The sequence below is a fragment of the Peromyscus californicus genome, unplaced genomic scaffold, assembly GCF_007827085.1.
Source record: "Peromyscus californicus insignis strain IS unplaced genomic scaffold, ASM782708v3 Scaffold_17__1_contigs__length_78620276, whole genome shotgun sequence".
Taxonomy (NCBI): Eukaryota; Metazoa; Chordata; class Mammalia; order Rodentia; family Cricetidae; genus Peromyscus; species Peromyscus californicus.
The window spans coordinates 48,913,887-48,936,476 of record NW_026294469.1 but is presented as its reverse complement, the minus strand read 5'-3'; the positions used below and the strand labels follow the sequence as shown (position 1 = coordinate 48,936,476).

At 41.2% G+C, this 22,590-nt stretch overlaps 2 protein-coding genes across 2 annotated transcripts; both read right to left on the bottom strand.

Moving 5' to 3' along the window:
• Window positions 1-2,394: 2,394 nt before the first annotated feature.
• On the bottom strand, window positions 2,395-8,499 carry LOC128112471 (interferon-inducible GTPase 1-like). Its single transcript, XM_052741472.1, has 2 exons — window positions 8,404-8,499; window positions 2,395-4,003 (listed from the first exon to the last, which is right to left on the bottom strand). Exon 2 carries the CDS (start codon window positions 3,981-3,983, stop codon window positions 2,739-2,741), a length of 1,245 nt encoding a protein of 414 aa, XP_052597432.1. The 5' UTR covers window positions 3,984-4,003; window positions 8,404-8,499; the 3' UTR covers window positions 2,395-2,738.
• A 7,838-nt stretch (window positions 8,500-16,337) lies between these two features.
• Window positions 16,338-17,576, bottom strand: LOC128113098 (interferon-inducible GTPase 1-like). The gene has a single exon (XM_052742762.1). It carries the CDS (start codon window positions 17,574-17,576, stop codon window positions 16,338-16,340), a length of 1,239 nt encoding a protein of 412 aa, XP_052598722.1.
• Between the last annotated feature and the right edge of the window lie 5,014 nt (window positions 17,577-22,590).

Genomic DNA, 22,590 nt, shown 5'->3' with positions numbered 1-22,590 from the left:
CAGTCCTTGGGCTGGAGAGTTCAGGGTAGAGGGTGGGGCATATGAGCCATACCCTCTAACAGGTAGGGACTGAGGGATCCTGGGAGAACCTGGTGGACAGGTTCAGCTTTGGTATGTTAAATAGGTGTCTTAAACACTTGTCCTGGGTTTGAAACTGAACAATGACTAGCTAAAGAAGTGATCCCACCCATGTCAGGTCTAATGAGCCAGTAAATTTATTAATGTTGTATTAGAACTTTTTATTGCCCTCTGTCCTCCCCTTCAGACAGGCAAGCACATGAGGATAGCTTAGCAACCTGGGCTTCTCTTGGTTTGCGTTTAACATACAGTCCTTTTCTGATAATGCACTAGGCAACCTAGGACCTTCATCTGCATGCATTATACTGCAAATCTTACCACAGCACCTACCATCCTAGAACATTACCTACCCCCTGTTGGGCTGCATGTACACCCCACTACAGACAATGGACAGGATTCTCTGTCCCAACAACTTACCAAGATCTACCTTTTTTTGTAGTTTCTATGTAGCTATATCTGGGTATAGTGTTGTCATAATTAGGATTTTACTGCTGTGAATAGATGCCATGAACATTGCAACTCTTATAGGGAATCATTTAATTGTGGCTGGCTTAGAGTTCAGAGGTTTAGTTCATTATCATCAGGGTGGGAAGCATCGAGGCATGCAGGCAGACATGGTGCATGAGAGGTAGCTGAAAGTTATTCATCTGGATTGGCAGGCAGCAGGAAGAGAGTGAGATACTAGGCCTGGCTTGAGATCTGAGACCTCAAAGCCCAACCCTAGTGACACACTTCCTCCAACAAGGCCACACCTATTCCAACAAAGCCACAACTCTTAATAGTGCCACTCCCTATGAGTCTACGGTGGCGGGGGTTGGGGGTGGGGGGCATTTCCTTTCCAACCACCACAAGGATTGAGGAGGGTGATCACGTGGGCAGTCTCACTTTCATATATCAGCACCCATCTTAAGGACAATGCAACCAGTCCTATCAACTCATCATTGGTTCTTCTAGTTCCTGTTCAAGGCATCAATTGTCTTGTATGATCTTTTCTTGGAGAGACAACAACAAATTTCTATTCACCCTGTATAGGCACCCATGACAGAATAAGAACAAAACAAAACAAAAAAAGTCTTCCGAGTCCAGCTTAGCAAATGAGTGACTTTATTAGGGCGAGGGTTGCTTACAGAAACATTGATCACTTAAAGACAGCTGCATCATTGAAAATCCCACCCCAGCAGCAGGGCAGTGATTCACCACAGCTGCATCCATGGAGCCCCTTCAATGAGTTACAGGCACCTCAGCTGGTTTGAAATCCCCAGTCCCACAGAATGCGTCTTGCTTATATAACCTTGAGGAGAACTTCATGAATCTTAAATATTTCTTTACTTTGTAAGTCTTGAGATTTTTATTTACTTCCCAAGAATTATTTTATTTTATATTTTCAATTTGTCTGTCTGGTGTGTATGCTCACTTGTGTGTGGGCATGTGAGGCTTATGTTGGACCTCATCTTCAATTGCTTTCTGTCTTTTTCATCAAGGCAGGTGTCTCAATTGAACCAAGAGGTTGTAGATACACACTCTAGCTAGCTAGCTTGCTTCATGGTTCCACTGTCTCTGCCTTCTGAATGTGGAAGTACAAGGTGGATGCCACACCCACTCACCATTTAAGTGGGTTCTGGAAATTGAGCTCTGGTCCTCATACATGCATGGCAACTGTTTTATGCACTGATCACAGAGCCCCCAACTTCCCGAGTTTTCATTAGAATGTTTTGATTAGGAGGAAATAGCTATAAAACACCTATTCCTATCTTTGTGTGTGTGTGTGTGTGTGTGTGTGTGTGTGTGTGTGTGTGTGTGTGAGAGAGAGAGAGAGAGAGAGAGAGAGAGAGAGAGAGAGAGAGAAAGAGAGAGAGAGAGTATGTCTGTGTGTGTGTGAGAGAGAGAGAGAGAGAGAAAGAGAGAGAGAGAGAGAGAGAGAGAGAGAGAGAGAGAGAGAGAGAGAGAGAGAAAGAGAGAGAGAGAGGGAGAGAGAGAGTATTCAAGTGTGCAGGTGGAATTGAAAGTCAGAGAGGAAAGCAGAGAATTGAGAGACTGGGGATTTTAAAGTTCTGACATAGTAAGACCTATGACCCTTATCTTTAGGTTTTTCCCATGGTGGTAGTGAATTGGCTGTTATTGGTTGTTTTTTTCTCTTTTTGGGGAAGCTCCCAAATAAATCACACATGGAGGCTTATTTTTACTTATGAATGCTGGCCTTAGCTTAGCTTCTTTCTTGCCAGCTTTCCTTAACTTATTCCATCTACCTTTTTCCTCTGGGCTTTTCCCATTCTCTTACTTCTGTAAATCTTACTCTTATTCCATGGCTTGCTGGGTGGCAGGCCCCTGGAGTCCTTCTCCTTCTCTGTCTCCTAGCTCTCTCCCAGATTTCTCCTTCTATTTATTCTCTCTGCCTGCCAGCCTCACCTATCCTTTCTCCTGCCTTGCTATTGGCCAGTTCTTTATTAGACCATCAGATATTTTACACAGGCACAGTAATACAGTTTCACAGAGTTAAACAAATGCAGCATAAGCAAAAGTAACATACCTTAAAATAATAGTCTATAACAATTGAGTAGTGTAAAGAAAATATGTCAGGAGCAGGAATTTATCTAATGACTCCCTGGTATTAACCATTTGATGTTTTCATGGTTAGTAACTGTGGGTGAGTTGAGTTTTAACTAGTTCTTTTTTTTAAACGTCTCTCTAAGGAGAACTTTGGCATCTTCAGTCACCGTGTCAAGGAAAAGAAGGTGCATGTAAAAGGTTTTCCTAAAATAAAGACCTGTAGCAAGGAGCCCACCATTAGCTGAGGCAAATTTCTCCACATATTTCAAAAATGTCTCTCCAAATGTTTCTTCTTTCTTAGTGTCCAACAAATAAGGAGATTTAATGATTTCTTTCAGTCGTTCAAGAGGCACTTGGGAATCCTTAGCCATGAATTCCAGGGATTCATCATCCACTCCAAAGAGGTCTTGATAGTAGTTTAGCTTCTTCTTCAATTTCTCCACATCATCTCTGAGGATGCCCACTACAGGAACAGTAGCCAAAATTCCAGACTTGAAGGCTTCCAACCAGATATACTGCTGCATAGAGTTGCGCTTTCCGTCAATGGCTGCCTCCGTGATATTAGGCAAAGAAAGCATAAAATTGTGGCGCTTTTCAGCAGGAAGATCCTTTATCAGGGTGTCCATCAGAACTGGAAAATCATAGTCAGATAAATGGTTGTTAGAAATCAAGAAAATCTCTGGTGCTTCCATGTTATTCTGACGAAAGGTATTCACACAGTAGCTTCTGATCTGCTGCAGGATCTTTTCTCTGTCAAAGGTCCGTGGTTTGGATTTCTTTTCATTGTCTAAATCCGTGTCCACCTTGGTTCTCACAAAGTAGTAATTCTTTCCCATAAATCTGATTGCTTTGGCAAGGTCTAGTTCAAGTTTTGTAAAACGTATGGCAGAAACAATAATGAAGAAGTCATACTCTTGAAATTCCACTTTCTCCAAATAATCTTTTGGTGGAAAGTTCATAGTTCCAATGCCAGGCAGGTCCCATAAAGTCAAAGTTTTAATTTGTGGGTGTTTGTATGGCTTTCTCTTCATAGTTGTCTCTATTACTCCAATTTCAGCTGCATCTTCCTCTTCATGTCCAACCCCCCTCAGGGCATTGATGAAGCTGGACTTCCCTGCTCCAGACTCTCCTGTCACAGCAATGTTGATTGGGACTTTATTGACATTTTTTAATGCATCATTGATTACAGAGTGTGCCCCCTGAATGTTTCCTTTTTTCAGATGTAATTCTATTAAACGGATGGTTTCCTGAGGAATGATTTTGTTTTCTGTTTTAATCTTCTTAAAATATGCAATGAAGCTGGACTCCAAATCTCCACTGTCTTCATCCTTAGATGTATCAGAGAATAACTGACCCATGGCTGTGTTGAAAAAGGACCCTGAAAGAAGAAAGGGAGAGTGAGTTGCAAGAGACCGAAGATACCTTTGTGCTTAGCACTGTGTTCTCTGTGCTGCAGCCTCAGTTATGTTCTGATGTTGACTAGTTTCCATGTATTTGTGTGTGTTTTTTTTGTTTTGTTTTTGTTTTTTGTCAACAAGATAGAAGCTATAGTCTTATTGGAGGAGAAAACCTCATTTGAGGAACTGCCTCCATCAGATTGAACTAGGGGCACACCTATGGGGGCATTTTCTTTTTTTTTTTTTTTTTTTTTGGTTTTTCGAGACAGGGTTTCTCTGTGTAGCTTTGCGCCTTTCCTGGAACTCACTTGGTAGTCCAGGCTGGCCTCGAACTCACAGAGATCTGCCTGGCTCTGCCTCCCGAGTGCTGGGATTAAAGGCGTGCGCCACCACCGCCCGGCGACATTTTCTATATTGAGGATCAATGTGGATGGTCCCAGTCCACTGTGGGTGGCACACCCCTGGGCCAGTGGTCCTGGCTAATTTAAGAAAGCATTAATTAACTGTAGTTGGACTTTTTTGTTGGGACCACCATCTCCCCAATTATGACATGGAGACTTATTATTAATTATAAAAGCTTGGCTGATAGCTTAGGCTTGTTTATAACTAGCTCATAACTTAAACTAACCCATATCTTTTGTCTACATTCTTTTGCATGACTTGGTTACCTTTACTCTGTACTGTTATGCTGCTTCCTCTTTGTGTGCTGGTGACTCTGCCTTTCTTCCTCCCAGAGTTCTCTGTCTGGCTGTCCTGTCTATCTCTCCTGCTTAGATAGTGGCCATTTAGCTTTTTATTAAACTAATCAGAAGGTGCCTTGCAAAGACACATCTTCACAATGTACAAAAAGATTATTCCATAACATTGAACTATGGGGAGCAAGCCAGTAAACAATATTCTTCTATTGTTCATGCCTGTATTCCTGCAGAGTTTCTGCCCTGACTTCCCCCAGTGATGGACTGTGAGCAGAGTGTGTAAGCCCAAAACACTGTTTTCTTTTCAAATTGATTTTGGTAATGGAGTTTATAAAAACAATAGAAAGGAAACTAGTGAATATGTGGTATATCTACACAATGGAGTATTACTCAGCAGCTAAAAACAATGACATCATGAAATTTGCAGGCAAATGGATAGAACTAGAAAAAAAAATCATCCTGAGTGCAGGGACCCAGACCAGAAAGATAAACATGGTATGTACTCACTCATAAGTGGATATTAGAGGTAAAGCAAGGATAACCAGACAACAATCCTCAGCCCCAGAGAAACTAGGTAACAAGGAGGAGCCTGAGAGTGACACATGGATCTCCCTGGGAAGAGAAAATGGGTAAGATGTCCTGGGTAAACGGGGGACGAGGAGGGTAGAGGGGAGTGGATGGGGAGATGGGAACATGAGGGATCAGGATGGTTGAGTTGCACGCAGGATGGAGGGGGAGAGTGATAAAAAAGGTATCTTGATTGAGGGGGCCATTATGGGATTAGGGAAAAGCTTGTTGCCAGCAAAACTCCCAGGAAACCACAAGGATGACCCCAGCTAAGACTCCTAGCAATAGTGGAGAGGGTGCCTGAACTGGCCTTCCCCTGTAATGAGAGTGGTGACTACCCTAATTGTCATCATAGAACCTTCATTCCCAATACCTGATGGAAGCAGAAGCAGAAATCCATAGCCAAGCACTGGTCCAAGTTCTGGGAGTCCAGGTGAAGAGAGGGTGGAGGAATTATATGAGCAAGTGGGCATCAAGATCATGACATGAAAACCCACAGAGACAGCTTACCTGAATTTGTGGGAGCTCACAGACACTGGACAGACGCATAGGACTGACCTAGGCCCTCTGCATCTGGGTGACAGTTGTATAGCTTGGTTTTTTGTGGGGACCCTAACAGTGGGACCAGGACCTGTCCCTGATGCATGACCTATTTCCTATGGTGGGATGCCTTGTTCAGCCTTGATGCAGGGGGAGGAGCTTAGTCCTACAGCAACTTGATATGCCATGCTTTGTTAATTCCAATGGGAGACCTTACCCCATCTGAATGGAGAGGGAGGAGGAGTGGATGGGGGGGAGGTAGAAAGGAGGTGGGGGAGAGGGAACAGGAGGAGAGGAGGGAGGAGAAACTCTGGTTGGTATGTAAAATAAAATAAAGAAAAAATAAAGGAAACTAGAACAAATTTCTACTAGCTCTCAATTAAACCCTTCATTATGGAAAAATTAAAACTTGGGTAAAGTAAGAGAAAATAATGGAAAAAACTGCAAGAGTCCTCTAGCCAGCATCAACAACTATAAAGACATGAACAACTGTGTTGCATCTAACCTGACTACAGTATTGTATATGAAATTTAATGTCTTCTCCATCTGTGCACATTTCCTTCAGTGTGTGCCTTCAAAAGAATGGAAACTTAATGAACAGACATCTAGTTTCTCAAGCTGAAAAATCAAAATAATGAATGATACTTGACATCAGTGTTTAATCAATGCCAAATCTCTAATGATCACATAAATCTATTTTGTCTATTTTATTTATGTTTTCAAAGTATTTCAGAAAAAGAAGAAAAAAAGATTTCAGTAAGTACAGCTATTGTGTTTTTTTGAAATGATTCTTAATTTTCCTAGATTTACTTTCCTTCTGTCTTTTTCATGACTTGGAACTCCTCTCCATGAGGAATATCAACTAGCAATAATAAAAACCTTCTTTACCCTTAAAGTCCACATTAAAATCCATTTCTTCAATACAACATTTCAGTGTCCTCAAGTCATCATTTAGATTCACTGTTTTCTGTTACACATTTTACTTTATGAAAGCAATCTAACTGTGCACTGGAGATATTGGTCAATTGGTAGAGAGAGCTTTCCCAGCATGAATAAGGCCTTGGGTTCAATCTCCAGCACCTCATCAAATGCATGTGTTTGCAGATCCCCATAATTCTGGTGTTCAGGAAGTAGAGGTAAGAGGGTAAGGACTACAAGGCCGTTCTTGGTACACAGTGAGTTAGATGCTAGCCTGGGCTACTTGAGACCCTGTCTCAGAAAAAAAAAAAAGAATATCAAGTCCAGTAAGATGGCTCAGCAGGTAAATACACTTGCTTCGAGGCCTAAGGACCTGAGTTTGATTGTTGGGTATTTAACTAGCTCAGTCCTCACATATCTGCCCTTTGTTCTCCACAAACCTACCTACAAGACCTGCTATAGCAACACAATGGACCTCACCATCAGTTAAGAAAACATCTTGCACAGCCTTGGTACAGCGGGGAAGGGCTTGGACCTGCCTCAGCTGAGTGTGCCAGGTTCTGCTGACTCCCCATGGGAGACCTTGACTTGGGAAATGTGGGGATGGGGGGGGCTTGGGGTAAGGCTGGGGGATGGGAAGAGGGAAGATGGGGGGATCTGTGGTTGGTATGTAAAGTGAATAGAAAATTTCTTATAATAAAAAAAGAAAAAAAACCCCAGCAATCCCCACTGTCACCATGGAGCCTCCTTTGTCTGTCTCACCCACATTAAATCAGTTTGTATAGTAGAGGTCTATTTCCAAATCCAATCACAATTGATCATTCCTCCCACATTATCTTCTTTAAGACTTCCTCAATGCCAGCTTTGATTATGTTATTGACATTACTATATTTCCTGTGACTGTTCTTGCAACAACATGGATGATCAAACAGCCACAGTTATCCCATTGACACTGAAGTCATACCATGTCAAGTCAATTCTGAGAGGCACCACAGGGATTCCTATTTCAGTCAGGGATCATTCACTAGGTATCCAGTGCACACACTACATACAACACACCTTTGAACTCCATTATTACACGTTTAAAGCCGATGGTGTCTGAGTTCTAGCCTCCCTGTTATCTCAGACTGTCTTCTCATCTCAGGACTTGGTACTTTGTGATGGCTTCCATGTCTTTGTGCTCTACCCAGTAGCCACATGGCTGTTAATCACCTTTCTCTAAGTTCTGCGTCAGTCAGGCAGGATTCAGGATTTATGTTTACATTGTAAATATGTACCTGCCTCTATCATTCACCATCCTTTCACTATGTTTCAGATACAACAACCCTCATACACACTGCAGAAATAGTCCATTACCTGAATCATCTATCCACAACCATTTTAGCGGAAAAAAAAATAAGAGGCAAGTCAAAAAAACTGATCATGTGTTTGCCAAAAAACAATATCAAGATCATTGGCTTTAGGTCTACCTCAACTTGAGTAATTAGCTAAGACTTTATCCACAAGCCTGTCCTGTCTGCTTCCCACCAAAGCTCCTTAGCTTCCAAACTGAGAACCCTCACTCTCAGGGCATGTTCCCACTGTCTTGTTACCTATTAGCTTTTATGAGAAAAGATATGGTGAGGGTTAGAAGTTAGATCTGAACACTGCTTTCCACTTACCAGATTATACTGTGTCCAGTGGATTTGCTCACTGTAGTTCAGCTACAGGAACCATGCTCCACTGTGCTCCAGTCTTCACTTGACACTCACTTCTGCTTCTTCCATGGAAAGCAGCAGGTTAAGGCAATTCTGCAGGACTTATACACTCTTCTGCCTTCTGCCCCTTCCCCCTCAGTGTGTTTCAGCCAATCATCAAAGCTTATGGATCATGTTGTTTTTCAGAATCCCTGCTTTTCCAAGAAGAAGAAAGAGAAAGTGGAACTATTGGCTGTTTTTCTTTCTATTTATGTCTTAGTTCCTTGGCAGCACATGGTGGACTGTCCTAAGATAATAAACGAGTAGAATGTGGGGCTTGGAAACAGGGGGGGAATCACAGATAAGCAGGAACACAAACTCTTGAAAGATAATTTTTCTGATCCCTGACTCCACAAATGCAGGTTGAACTGATCACACAAAATATTGTCTATAGTCCTGTGCAGATGTCAGTTTTAATCTCATTCAAGACAATACTCATTTTCTCCCTTCTGACTACAACCTTATTTTCTCATGATTGTAAATTCATGTTCATTAATTCTTGTCAATCTCAACTACCCTATCCATGCTGGCTTTTGGTCCAGCTTGGGCTCAACAGGTCTTACACATGCTGTCACAATCATGGTGAGTTCATACGAGGAGCTGTCCTGCTGTGTCCAGAAGACACCATTTCCCTGTCATCGTCCACCAACTCTGGCTCTTACAGTCCTTTCACCCCTTCTTCCACAGCCATTCCTGTGCCTTTTGAGGAAGAATTCACATCTTCCATTTAGGGCTGGATATTCCTCAGTGTTTTGTTCACTGAATCTTGGCCAGTTGTGGGTCTCTGGACTGATCATCATCTACTGCAAACACAAGCTTCCATGATGAGGCTTGAGAGATGCCTTAGTCTATGGGTATAATGATAACTCATTAGGAGGTGACTTAATATTATGTCCATTAAGCAGAGTAATAATAATAATTCTCACTCATGGTCTATGATCTGTCTAGCCTTAGGTTCTAGCCCAGATACAGGTTTCATCTTGTGGCTAAGCTATTAAATCCAATCAGGAAGCAGTTGGTTACTCCCAAGACATTTTTGCCATGAGTACACTGGTAGGTATGTCTTGTCTGGCCAGTCATTATTCTAGCTCATAGAGTTCACAGTTGCATATGATTTGCATAGGCCTTTGATCCTTGGGGGACTCTCTGATCCTTGACTCTCAGACAAGATTCACATAGGGCAATAAGAGAAACAAAAGGTGTGGTTAAACACAGGAAGGAGGAGGGCTGGGTGCTGCTGCTCTCTGGAACCAGGCCAGGAGCTCAGCAGGGGGGCACTACTCCATCCCTCCATTTTAGAGGCAGTTTCTCAGTGAACCTTGGGCTTGCCAATTTTCTAGACTATCTTCCCAGTGATGCCCTGAGATTCTACTGTCTTTCTATACCTCCTAGGACTGGGATTAAAGTCCTGGAGCTATGGGTAGTGTGAGCTACCATGTGGGTGCTGGGAACTGAATTCACGACCTCTGGATGGGAAGTATGTGCTTTTAACTATTGAGTCATCTTTCCATTCAATTAAAGATTTATTTTTATAATATTCAAATTATTTGTCTTTGTGTGTGGGTATGGGCTTGTTAGTACAGGTCTTTCTTTCTTTTATTCTTTCTTTTTTTGAGATTATAATTTAGTTTCAAATTTCTCTCTTCCTCTTTCTTCCTCTAAGACCTCCCAAATTCATAGTCTCTTCTTTAATTAATTGTTATTGCATGCATATATGTACATATATATGTATATATTTCCCAATGTAACCTGTTCAGTCTGTATAATCTTACCTGTATGTATGTTTTCATGGCTGACTATTTGATACTGGACAACCAATAGGTGTGCTCTACCCTGGGGAAGACCACCTCTCCTGCTCTCAGTTTTCCTCATTTTGGCTATAATTTTTTTGTGTAGGGTTGAGTCCTCACAGGCTTTTCCCTGTTCATTTTGGCATGTTTATCCATCATCCTTTCTCAGGTCACCTGTGGGCAGTCATGGTAGTGAGACAATAGCCCACTAAGTCAAACTAGTGCTGCCCATGTGCCCATGGGTGAAGAAGGTATCATTCATGGGGACTAGGGTGACTACTATGCGCCTTCCCACTGAAGAAAACTGATTCTCCCTCCCCCAGCATCTATCAACTGCCTATGGCTCCATAGCTAAAAGTGGGCTCCATTTCCCTTTGCATCACCATGACAGAGTGTTGACTGGTTTGAATTTGTGTGGGTTTTTAATTTTTTTTTCCAGCAACCACAGATGCTATGAGCTCAAGAGTACAACTGCCCTGTCATGGAAGGAAGATGATTTTTACAGCTTCCCTGTTCTCTACTTTGCTGTGCTCCTTTAGCTTTGAGGGTGGAAGGAGTATGGAATAGATGTTCTATCTAAGGCTGGACACTGCACTGTACCTTCTTTCAGAGCCTCAGTCAGCCGCTCTGTGCATCTCTTCAGGGTTTTAGGTATACTCAGTGGGTAAGACAGTGCAAGTATTCCTATCTCATACAACTTGTTAGAAGAACACTGACTGTTAAATGTTTAAAGTTTCACGGAACATTTGAACCATACAAGTTTACAGAATCTAACGCGTCTTTGATGACAATGGTGCATCAGTAAACATGGATGTGTAAGTAAGCCTCAGTCTGCAGGTGTCTTTGTTACTGAGGTATTTCTTAGAAACTGGAAGATAGTTGGATTTTGTTTTTTAATCCAGTTAGCTAATCTTAATTCTGTTACTGGTGAATTGAGGCAATATACATTTAAGATAACCATTGAGAGAGGTTTGCTAAATTCTTTATTTTTGGTTATTACTCTAATTTGTTAGATGAACCCTGCCACCCCACTTTGTTTGCTGGTTCACTATGATTCATTCCTCTGAAAGTCTCTCTTGTTCATCTGCTCCTGTAATGGACTTGTTTTCTTCCGTGTGCTGTCATGGCTGAGACCGTTCTTTTCTTCTCTGTGTATAGTATTCATTTAGGTATATTCTTCAATACTATATTCATGGCCATAATTTGTAGAAGGTCACTGCAAAGGCCAGGCAGGGCTGGCAGAGTAATTGTCCATGTGAAGCAAGCAGGAAATCTGGTTTAACATGACTCAGTAGCTGGCGTTGGTTCAGCCTTCTAGAGTCTGACATCAGATAGTGTGTTTTAGGCATATTTAAGCTCAGCACAAGTTTGGAAAAAAGTGTCCTGAATAATGAACTCAGTCCCATGTGTACAACAATACTTAAGTCATATTTACATTGAAACTCTTTACAAAATGCATATGGCATCTTCTATAAAGATGGTTTCTGTTGACTCAGACACAGTGCTCAAGATACGGGTGTAGGGAGAAAGGCTGAGACAAACATAAAAGTCTGTAGGAGTCTGGAGTAGCTTGGCCCTACAGATAGGACAGAAGTTACCTAGGGTGTTGTAAAGTACATGTGACATCTCTCATAATAATGGATGTTTATTGACTTAAAAACAGTGCTCAAGGTAAAGGTCTGGTGTCATGGGCTATGATGTAAGGACAGCAGGTGACAAATAGTGTTCAGATGTCAAACACTAGAAGAATGGTCTCTGATGGAGGAACCCTGTCAGGCAGGACCTGCAGGGATGTGGACCCTGGAAAACCACTTTTCCTGTCTGTAATTTCACATGTGCAAAACCAGGTATGGTATCTCTCAATTGCCACACATTTTCATGTAATGGGTACCTGTAATCTCAGGATTACATTTCAATCTTATGGGCACATGTATTTGTGGATGGTCAGGAGGATGACTTCTCACATTGTGTTATTCTGGTAAATAAAACAAGGTCTCATAGTTCAGCAAGTGTTTCACATCATGCTGAGAAACTTAGAAGTCTGTTCTCTATCATTAGCTTACTGATAGTGCAATTGGGCCAGACAAAGATTTATCTGTGGATAAATCACAAGCAGGACTTTCACAGATTAGACTCAAGGATGAAATTACAAAGTGTCTGGCTTTGTTGAATCAAAGTCCTTCAGAGACTTGAATTGCCCTGAGCTTCGCCTGCTAGCAGCTGATAACAAGACTCATAGCATTCACCTGTTCTGACCCTTTAGTAATTAATATTTGGTATGAACATTCTAACCTCAGTTTATGATATAAAACTCAAGCTTCAATTAAGTAACTGTTTGTTATTTAGGTTCCAAATAACAGCTAATCAATTAATCAAGTTGAAAGAGAAATAGTCCTTATGTCTAGCTAACAGTGGATGCTCCTAGCCGGGAAAGTGCCATGCACCATGTCTCGCCTACGTCTTGCCATGGTGAATGGGTTTGCTCCTTATTGTCTCTCAAGGAATGTGCTATTGACCTTGAGAGGACTTTGTAACTTTTCTTATTATTGCAAAGTCTCTGCTGTTAAAAATGTAGATAGAGCAGAGAGGGAGAGAGAGAGAGAGGAGGGAGGAGTTAGAGGATGAGAGCTGAGAAGTATTAGAACTGAGAAAAATTAGAGCTGAAAAGAAGCTGTAGAATTAGGGCTGAAGAAGAAAAAAAGAAAATTACCCTCAGAAAATATCTGAATTTTTTCCCCCTCAGAGAGATAGAAACTTATTTCTAAAAACTTTCAGACAAAAGTTTGATGTTCTAGAAATATCTCTCAGATAAAAATTCCTGAGCCGGGCGGTGGTGGCGCACGCCTTTAATCCCAGCACTCGGGAGGCAGAGCCAGGCGGATCTCTGTGAGTTCGAGGCCAGCCTGGTCTCCAAAGCGAGTTCCAGGAAAGGCGCAAAGCTACACAGAGAAACCCTGTCTCGAAAAACCAAAAAAAAAAAAAAAAAAAAAAAAAATTCCTAAGTCTTACTTCACTTCACTGTGGATCATTTCTCTGAACCCTGTTTGTATAGCCTTGGAGATAGACTCCACGGCACACTTTAGTTGAGGGAGGAAATGTCTGAGATAAGCAAACATAGTATTCTGGGGGCTTAAATTGTGACCTGGCCCTACACATAGCCCAGATCACCAGGCTATTAACTATATCCATTCTCAGGTTTCTGGGTAACAAACCAGTATACATCTCTCCATTGAAGAAATAATCCTGCCTGTATAATACTCCTGGTTTTTCTAGTGCTTTCACAAGGACTCCTTCCCTTTATAATAACTGTCTGAATTTGCTCCTGTATTAAAACATTATTATTTTTCTGCCAATTTTAAAAGATAGCTTTGTGGATACATTGATATTAACTGACAATTGTTTAGATTTCAGGTTTGAAATACACCATTCCACATTTTCTGTCATTTATGGTTGCTAAGGATATTTGATGTAATTTTGACATTTGTCTTTTTGAGTTGGGATTTTTCTCTACAGCTTTAAGTATGGCTAATATTTTTACTTTTTTTGTGTATGGCTTTGTTACAATTTTCTCCTTTTGGGTGGACCAAGCAATGTCTACTCCTCCTCATAAGGTAACAATGAAAAACTATTTTTTTCAGAAAAAAATGATTCCATCAAAATTCACCCTCAGAGAAACTTTCAGCAAAGTGCCAGGATATGAGGTTAACACACACACACACACACACACACACACACACACACACGCATACTAGTCTTTCTATATACCAACTGCAAACAAACTGGAAAAGAAATTGGGGAAATAACCCATTCACCATAGTTTTTTAAAAAAGAAATATAGAAAAAGAAGTGCTATGGAATAAATCTAACCAAGGCCATGAAAAACCTTACAATGAAACCAAAGCATATAAGAAAGACATTGAAGAGACACTGAGAGATGGAAAGATTTCTCATCCTCATGGATTAGAAGATGCAATATTGTGAAAATGGCTGTCTTATTGGAAGCTACCTACAGAGTCAATGGAATTCCAGTGAAAATTCTGATGTCTTTCTTCATAGAACTAGAAAAACATCTTAAAATTCATATGGAAGTACAAGAGAAACCCAACAGCAAAAGCAATCCTGAGAAAGAAGCATATTGTTGGAGGTATTGCCATGCCTGATTTCAAGTTACACTACAGAGTTATAGTAATAAAAACAGCATGGTACTGACATAAAAACAAACTCATACATCTATGCTATAGAGCAGAGACCCCAGCTTCAAGGCCATAAACTACCACCATCTGATTTTCCACAAAGACACAAAAGAAAAATCAATTGAAAGAAAAGAGCACCTTCAACAAACAGTGCTCTGAAACTGGATAGCTACATGTAGAAGACCAAATTAGATTCTTACCACTCACTCTGCACAAAAATCTGCTTCAAGTGAGCTAAGGACCTCAACATAAGATGCCTTTCTGCTTAGCTCTGTGTTCTCTATGCTGTAGCCTCGGTTATGTTATGATGTTGACTAGTTCCCATAGGTGTTGTGGTGGCTATTTTTTGTCAACAAGATACCAACTAGATTATTCTTGGTAGAGGAAGTCTCAGTTGAGAAATTGCCTTCATCAGATTGACCACAGACAAATCTATTGGCCATTTTCTTGACTGAGGATTGATGTGGTTGGTCTCAGGCCACTGTGAGTGGTACCATTCCTGGGCAGGTAGTCCTGAGTTGTATAATAAAGCAAATGACCCAACTATGGAGAGCAAGCCATTAAGCAGCATTCTCCATTGTTTCTGCCTCTACTCCTTTTTGAGTGTTTTTCCCTAACTTCCCTCCATGATGGGCTGAGATCAGAGTGTATAAGCCCCCAAAACTCTTCTCTACCAAAATCCTTTTGGTCATGCTGTTTATCACAGCAATAGAAAGCAAACCAGGAAAGGTATCTGCTAGCTCTCAACTAAACCCTTAATTATGGAAAAATTAAGACTTAAAAAAGGGAATGTAATATAAAAATCTGCATAAGTCTTTTAGCTAACATTAGCAATTATCAAAACATAAACAACTGTGTTTCATCTATCCTGGCTGGAGTATTCTATATGAAATCCAAGATGTCTTCTCCATCTGTGAATACTTCCTTTAGTGTGTGCCTTCAAATGAATGGAAAATTAATCAACATACATCTAGTTCCTCAAACTGCAAATAAGTAAAAATAAAGAACAATTGACATCAGTGATTAATCAATGCCAAAGCTCTGATGATCACATAAATCTTTGACTGTTTTATTTTTGTTGTCAAAAGATGTCAGTAAATCCAGCTATTATATTTGGTTGAAATAATTTCTAATTTGTCCAGTTTTACTTTCCTTTTGTCTTTTTCATGACTTGGAACTCTTCTCTACAAGAAATACAAACTGGCGGCCCATCTGGACCAGAGGTGAGTGCCTGGGGTCATACCCAGAGAGATTGGGGATTGTAAGGTTCTAACATAGTAAGACCCATGACCCTTATCTTTAAGTGTTTTCCCCTGGTGGGAGTGGATTGGCTGTTGGTTGTTTTTTTCTCTTTTGGGGGCAGCTCCCAAATAAATCACACATGGAGGCTTATTTTTACTTATGAATGCTGGCCTTAGCTTGGCTTCTTTCTTGCCAGCTTTCCTTAACTTATTCCATCTACCTTTTTCCTCTGGGCTTTTCCCGTTCTCTTACTTCTGTAAATCTTACTCTTATTCCATGGCTTGCTGGGTGGCAGGCCCCTGGAGTCCTTCTCCTTCTCTGTCTCCTAGCTCTCTCCCAGATTTCTCCTTCTATATATTCTCTCTGCCTTCCATCCCCGCCTATTCTTTCTCCTGCCTTGCTATTGGCCAGTTCTTTATTAGACCATCAGATATTTTACACAGGCACAGTAATACAGTTTCACAGAGTTAAACAAATGCAACATAAACAAAAGTAACATACCTTAAAATAATAGTCTATAACAATTGAGTAGTGTAAAGAAAATATGTCAGGAGCAGGAATTTATCTAATGACTCCCTGGTATTAACCATTTGATGTTTTCATGGTTAGTAGCTGTGGGTGAGTTGAGTTTTAACTAGTTCTTTTTTTTAAACATCTCTCTAAGGAGAACTTTGGCATCTTCAGTCACTGTGTCAAGGAAAAGTAGGTGCATGTAAAAGGCTTTCCTAAAGTAAAGACCTGTAGCAAGGAGCCCACCATTAGCTGAGGCAAATTTCTCCACATATTTCAAAAATGTCTCTCCAAATGTTTCTTCTTTCTTAGTGTCCAACAAATAAGGAGATTTAATGATTTCTTTCAGTTGTTCAACAGACACTTCCTTAGCCATGAATTTCAGGGATTCATCATCCACTCCAAAGAGGTCTTGATAGTAGTTTAACTGCTCTTTCAGCCTCTCCACATCATCCCTGAGGATGCCCACTACAGGAACAGTAGCCAAAATTCCAGACTTGAAGGCTTCCAACCAGATCGTCTGCTGCATAGAGTTGCGCTTTCTGTCAATGGCTGCCTCCGTGATATTAGGCAAAGAAAGCATAAAATTGTGGCGCTTTTCAGCAGGAAGATCCTTTATCAGGGTGTCCATCAGAACTGGAAAATCATAGTCAGATAAATGGTTGTTAGAAATCAAGAAAATCTCTGGTGCTTCCATGCTATTCTGATGAAAGGTATTCACACAGTAGCTTCTGATCTGCTGCAGGATCTTTTCTCTGTCAAAGGTCCGTGGTTTGGATTTCTTTTCATTGTCTAAATCCGTGTCCACCTTGGTTCTCACAAAGTAGTAATTCTTTTTCATGAATCTGATTGCTTTGGCAAGGTCTAGTTCAAGTTTTGTAAAACGTGTGGCAGAAACAATAATGAAGAAGTCATACTCTTGGAATTCCACTTTCTCCAAATAATCTTTTGGTGGAAAGTTCACAGTTCCAATGCCAGGCAGGTCCCATAAAGTCAAAGTTTTAAATTTGGGGTGTTTGTATGGCGTTCTCCACTTAGTTGTCTCTACTACCCCAACTTCAGCTGCATCTTCCTCTTCATGTCCAACCCCCCTCAGGGTATTGATGAAGCTGGACTTCCCTGCTCCAGACTCTCCTGTCACAGCAATGTTGATTGGGGCATTATCAATATTTTTTAATGCATCACTGATTACAGAGTGTGCCCCCTGAATGTTTCCTCTTTTCAGATGAAATTGTATTAAACAGGTGGTTTCCTGAGAAATTATTTTGTTTTCTGTTTTAATCTTCTTAAAATATGCAATGAAGCTGGACTCCAAATCTCCACTGTCTTCATCCTTAGATGTATCAGAGAATAACTGACCCATGGCTTTGTTGAAAATGGGCCCTGAAAGAAGGAAGGGAGAGTGAGTTGCATGAGACTGAAGACGCCTTTGTGCTTAGCACTGTGTTCTCTGTGCTGTAGCCTCAGTTATGTTCTGATGTTGACTAGTTCCCAATTATGTTGTGCTAGTTATTATTGGTCAACAAGATATAAACCATTGTCCTTTTGGAGGAGAAAACCTCGTTTGAGGAAGTGCCTCCATTAGAGTGAATTCGGGGCATGCCTATGTGGGCATTTTCTATATTGAGGATTGATGTGGGTGGTCCCAGTTCACTGTGGGTGGAACACCCCTAAGCCAGTGGTCCGGGGTAATTTAAGAAAGCATTAATGAACTGTAGTTGGACTTTTTTGTTGGGACTGCCATCTCCCCAATTATGACATGGAGACTTATTATTAATTATAAAAGCTTGACTGATAGCTTAGGCTTGTTTCTAACTAGCTCACAACTTAAATTAACCCATATCTTTTGTCTACATTCTTTTGTGTGGCTTGGTTAACTTTACTCTGTACTGTCATGCTGCTTCCTTTTTATCTGCTGATGACTCTGCCTTTCTTCCCCCCAGAGTTCTCTATGTGGCTGACCTGTCTATCTCTCCTGCTTAGATAGTGGCTATTTAGCTTTTTATTAAACCAGCCTTGCAAAGACATATCTTTGAAGTGTACAAAATGATCATTCCATAGCATTGAACTATGGGGAGCAAGCCAGTAAACAATAATATTACATTATTCCTGCCTGTATTTCTGAAGAGTTTCTGCCCTGACTTCCCCCAGTGATGGACTGTGAGCAGAGTGTGTAAGCCTAAAACACTGTTTTCTTTTCAAAATGCTTTTGATAATGGAGTTCATAAAATCAATAGAAAGGAAATTAGTGAAAATGTGGTATATCTACACAATGGAATATTACTTATTGGGAAAAAATGACATTATGAAATTTGCAGGCAGGTGGATTGAACTAGAAAAAAAATCATCCTGAGTGAGGTAACCCAGACCAGAAAGATAAACATGGTATGTAGTCACTCATGAGTGGATACTAGATGTAAAGCAAAGGATCACCATACTACAATCCTCAGCCCCAGAGAAGATAGGTGACAAGAAGGAGCCTGAGAGGGACACATGGATTTTCCTGTGCAGAGGAAATGGGTAAGATGTCCTGGGTAAACTGGGGGCAAGGGGGGTAGAGGGGAGTGGATGGGGAGATGGGAACATGAGGGATCAGGATGGTTTAGTTTAGGGCCGAATGGAGGGGGAGAGTAATAAAAAAGGTATCTTGATTGAGGGGGCCATTATAGAATTCGGGAGGAGCCTGTTGCCAGCCAAACTCCCAGGAAACCACAAGGATGACCCCAGCTAAGACTCCTAGCAATAGTGGAGAGGGTGCCTGAACTGGCCTTCCCCTGTAATGAGAGTGGTGACTACCCTAATTGTCATCTTAGGGCCTTCATCCAGTACCTGATGGAAGCAGAAGCAGAAATCCACAGCCAAGCACTGGTCCAAGCTCTGTGAGTCCAGGTGAAGAGAGGGTGGGTGGATTATATGAACAAGTGGGCATCAAGATCATGACAGGAAAACCCACAGAGACAGCTTACCTGAACTTGTGGGAGCTCACAGACTCTGGACAGACAGCTAGGGAGTTGGCATAGGATTGACCTAGGCCCTCTGCATCTGGGTGACAGTTATGTAGCTTGGACTTTTGTGGGGCCCCCAGGACCTGTCCCTGATGCATGACCTATTCCCTATGGCCTTGTTCAGTCTTGATGCAGCGGGGGTGGGGGGGGGAGCTTAGTCCTGCAGCAACTTGATATGCCATGCTTTGTTGATTCCCATGGGAGACTTTACCCCATCTGAATGGAGAGGGAGGAGGAGTGGATGGGGGGTTGGTAGAAGGGAGGGGGGTAGGGAACTGGAGGAGAGGAGTGAGGGGAATCTCTGGTTGGTATGTAAAATAAAATATAGAAAAAAAAGAAAGGAAACTAGAACAAATTTCTACTAGCTCTCAATTAAAGCCTTCATTATGGAAAAATTAAAACTTAAGTAAAGTAAGGGAAAATAATGCAAAAAAACTGCAAGAGTCCTCTAGCCAGCATCAACAACTATAAAGACATGAACAACTGTGTTGCATCTAACCTGACTGCAGTATTTTATATGAAATTCAATGTCTTCTCCATCTGTGCACACTCCCTTCAGTGTGTGCCTTCAAAAGAATGGAAACTTAATGAACAGACATTTAGTTTCTCAAGCTGAAAAATCAAAATAATGAATGGTGCTTGACATCAGTGTTTAATCAATGTCAAATCTCTAATGATCACACAAATCTATTTTGTCTATTTTATTTATGTTTTCAAAAAGATTTCAGTAAGTACAGCTATTGTGTTTTTATAAAACGATTCTTAATTTTCCTAGATTTACTTTCCTTCTGTCTTTTTCATAACTTGGAGCTCATCTCCAGAGGAATATAAACTTGCAATAATAAAAGAACATCTTTACCCTTAAAGTCACATTAAAATCCATTTCTTCAATACAACATTTCGGTGTCCTCAAGTCATCATTTAGATTCACTGTTTTCTGTTACACATTTTACATTATGAAAGCAATCTAACTGTGCATTGGAGATATTGGTCAATTGGTAGAGAGAGCTTTCCCAGCATGAATAAGGCCTTGGGTTCAATCTCCAGCACCTCATCAAATGCATGTGTTTGCAGATCCCCATAATTCTGGTGTTCAGGAAGTAGAGGTAAGAGGGTAAGGACTACAAGGCCATTCTTGGTACACAGTGAGTTAGAGGCTAGCCTGGGCTACTTGAGACCCTGTCTCAAAAAAAAATGAATATCAAGTCCAGTAAGATGGCTCAGTAGGTAAATACACTTGCTGCGAGGCCTAAGGACCTGAGTTTGATTGTTGGGTATTTAACTAGCTCAGTTCTCACATATCTGCCCTTTGTTCTCCACAAACCTGCCTACAAGATCTGCTATAGCAGCACAATGGACCTCACCATCAGTTAAGAAAACATCTTGCACAGCCTTGGTACAGCGGGGAAGGGCTTGGACCTGCCTCAGCTGAGTGTGCCAGGTTCTGCTGACTCCCCATGGGAGACCTTGACTTGGGAAATGTGGGGATGGGGGGGGCTTGGGGTAAGGCTGGGGGATGGGAAGAGGGAAGATGGGGGGATCTGTGGTTGGTATGTAAAGTGAATAGAAAATTTCTTAATAATAAAAAACAGAAAAAAGAAAACAACAATCCTCACTGTCACCATGGAGCCTCCTCTGTCTGTCTCACCCACATTAAATCAGTTTGTATAGTAGAGGTCTATTTCCAAATCCAATCACAATTGATCATTCCTCCCACATTATCTTCTTCAAGACTTCCTCAATTTCAGATTTGATTATATCACCAACATTACTATATTTCCTGTGGTTGTTCTTGCAACAACATGGATGATCAAACAGCCACAGTTATTCCATTGATACTGAAGTCATACCATGTCAAGTCAATTCTGAGAGGCACCACAGGGATTCCTATTTCAGTCAGGGATCATTCACTAGGTATACAGTGTACACACTACATACAACACACCTTTGAACTCACTACATACAACACGCCTTTGAACTCCATTATTACATGTTTGAAGCCGATGGTGTCTGAATTCCAGCCTCCCTGTTATCTCAGACTGTCTTCTCATCTCAGGACTTGGTACTTTGTGATGGCTTCCATGTCTTTGTGCTCTACCCAGTAGCCACATGGCTGTTAATCACCTTTCTCTAAGTTCTGCGTCAGTCAGGTAGGATTCAGGATTTATGTTTACATTGTAAATAGGTACCTGCCTCTATTATTTACCATCCTTTCACTATGTTTCAGATACAACAACCCTCATACACACTGCAGAAATAGTCCATTACCTGAATCATCTATCCACAACCATTTTAGGGAGAAAAAATAAGAGGCAAGTCAGAAAAACTGATTGTGTTTTTGCCAAAAAACGATATCAAGGTCATTGGCTTTAGGTCTACCTCAACTTGAGTAATTAGCTAAGACTTTATCCACAAGCCTGTCCTGTCTGCTTCCCACCAAAGCTCCTTAGCTTCCAAACTGAGAACCCTCACTCTCATGGCATGTTCCCACTGTCTTGTTACCTATTAGCTCTTATGAGAAAAGATATGGTGAGGGTTAGAAGTTAGATCTGAACACTGCTTTCCACTTACCAGATTATCCTGTGTCCAGTGGATTTGCTCACTGTAGTTTAGCTACAGGAACCACGCTCCACTGTGCTCCAGTCTCTTCACTTGACACTCACCTCTGCTTCTTCCATGGAAAGCAGCAGGTTAAGGCAATTCTGCAGGACTTATACACTCTGCTGACTTCTGCCCCTTCCCGCTCAGTGTGTTTTGGCCAATTGTCAAAGCTCACGGATCTTGTTGTTTTTGGGAATCTCTTGCATTTCCAAGAAGAAGAAAGAGAAAATGAAACTATCAGCTTTTTTTCATTCCATTGTGTATTAATTCCTTGGCAGCACATGCTGGAATGTCTTAAAACAATAAAGGAGTAGAATGTGGGGCTTGGAAACAGGGGGGAACATGGAGAAGGAGTTCAAATAAACAGGAACATAAACCCTTGAAAGATAATTCTTTTCTGCTCCCTGACTCCACAAATGCAGGCTGAACTGATCACACAAAACATTGTCTATAGTCCTGTGCAGATGTCAGTTTTAATCTCATTCAAGACAAAACTCATTTTCTCCTCTCTGACTACAACCTTGTTTTCTCATGATTGTAAATTCATGTTCATTAATCCTTGTCATTCTCAACTCCCTTGTTTATGTTAGTATTCAGTCCAGCTTGAGCTTGACAGGTCTTACACATGCTGTCACGATCATGGTGAGTTCATATGAGGAGCTGTCTTGCTGTGTCCAGAAGACACCATTTCCCTGTCATCGTCCACCAACTCTGGCTCTTACAGTCCTTTCACCCCTTCTTCCACAGCCATTCCTGTGCCTTTGGAGGTAG

Excerpts from the sequence above, each read along its gene's own strand:
- LOC128112471 (XM_052741472.1), bottom strand. The coding sequence starts at position 3,983 with ATGGGTCAGTTATTCTCTGATACATCTAAGGATGAAGACAGTGGAGAT.
- LOC128113098 (XM_052742762.1), bottom strand. The coding sequence starts at position 17,576 with ATGGGTCAGTTATTCTCTGATACATCTAAGGATGAAGACAGTGGAGAT.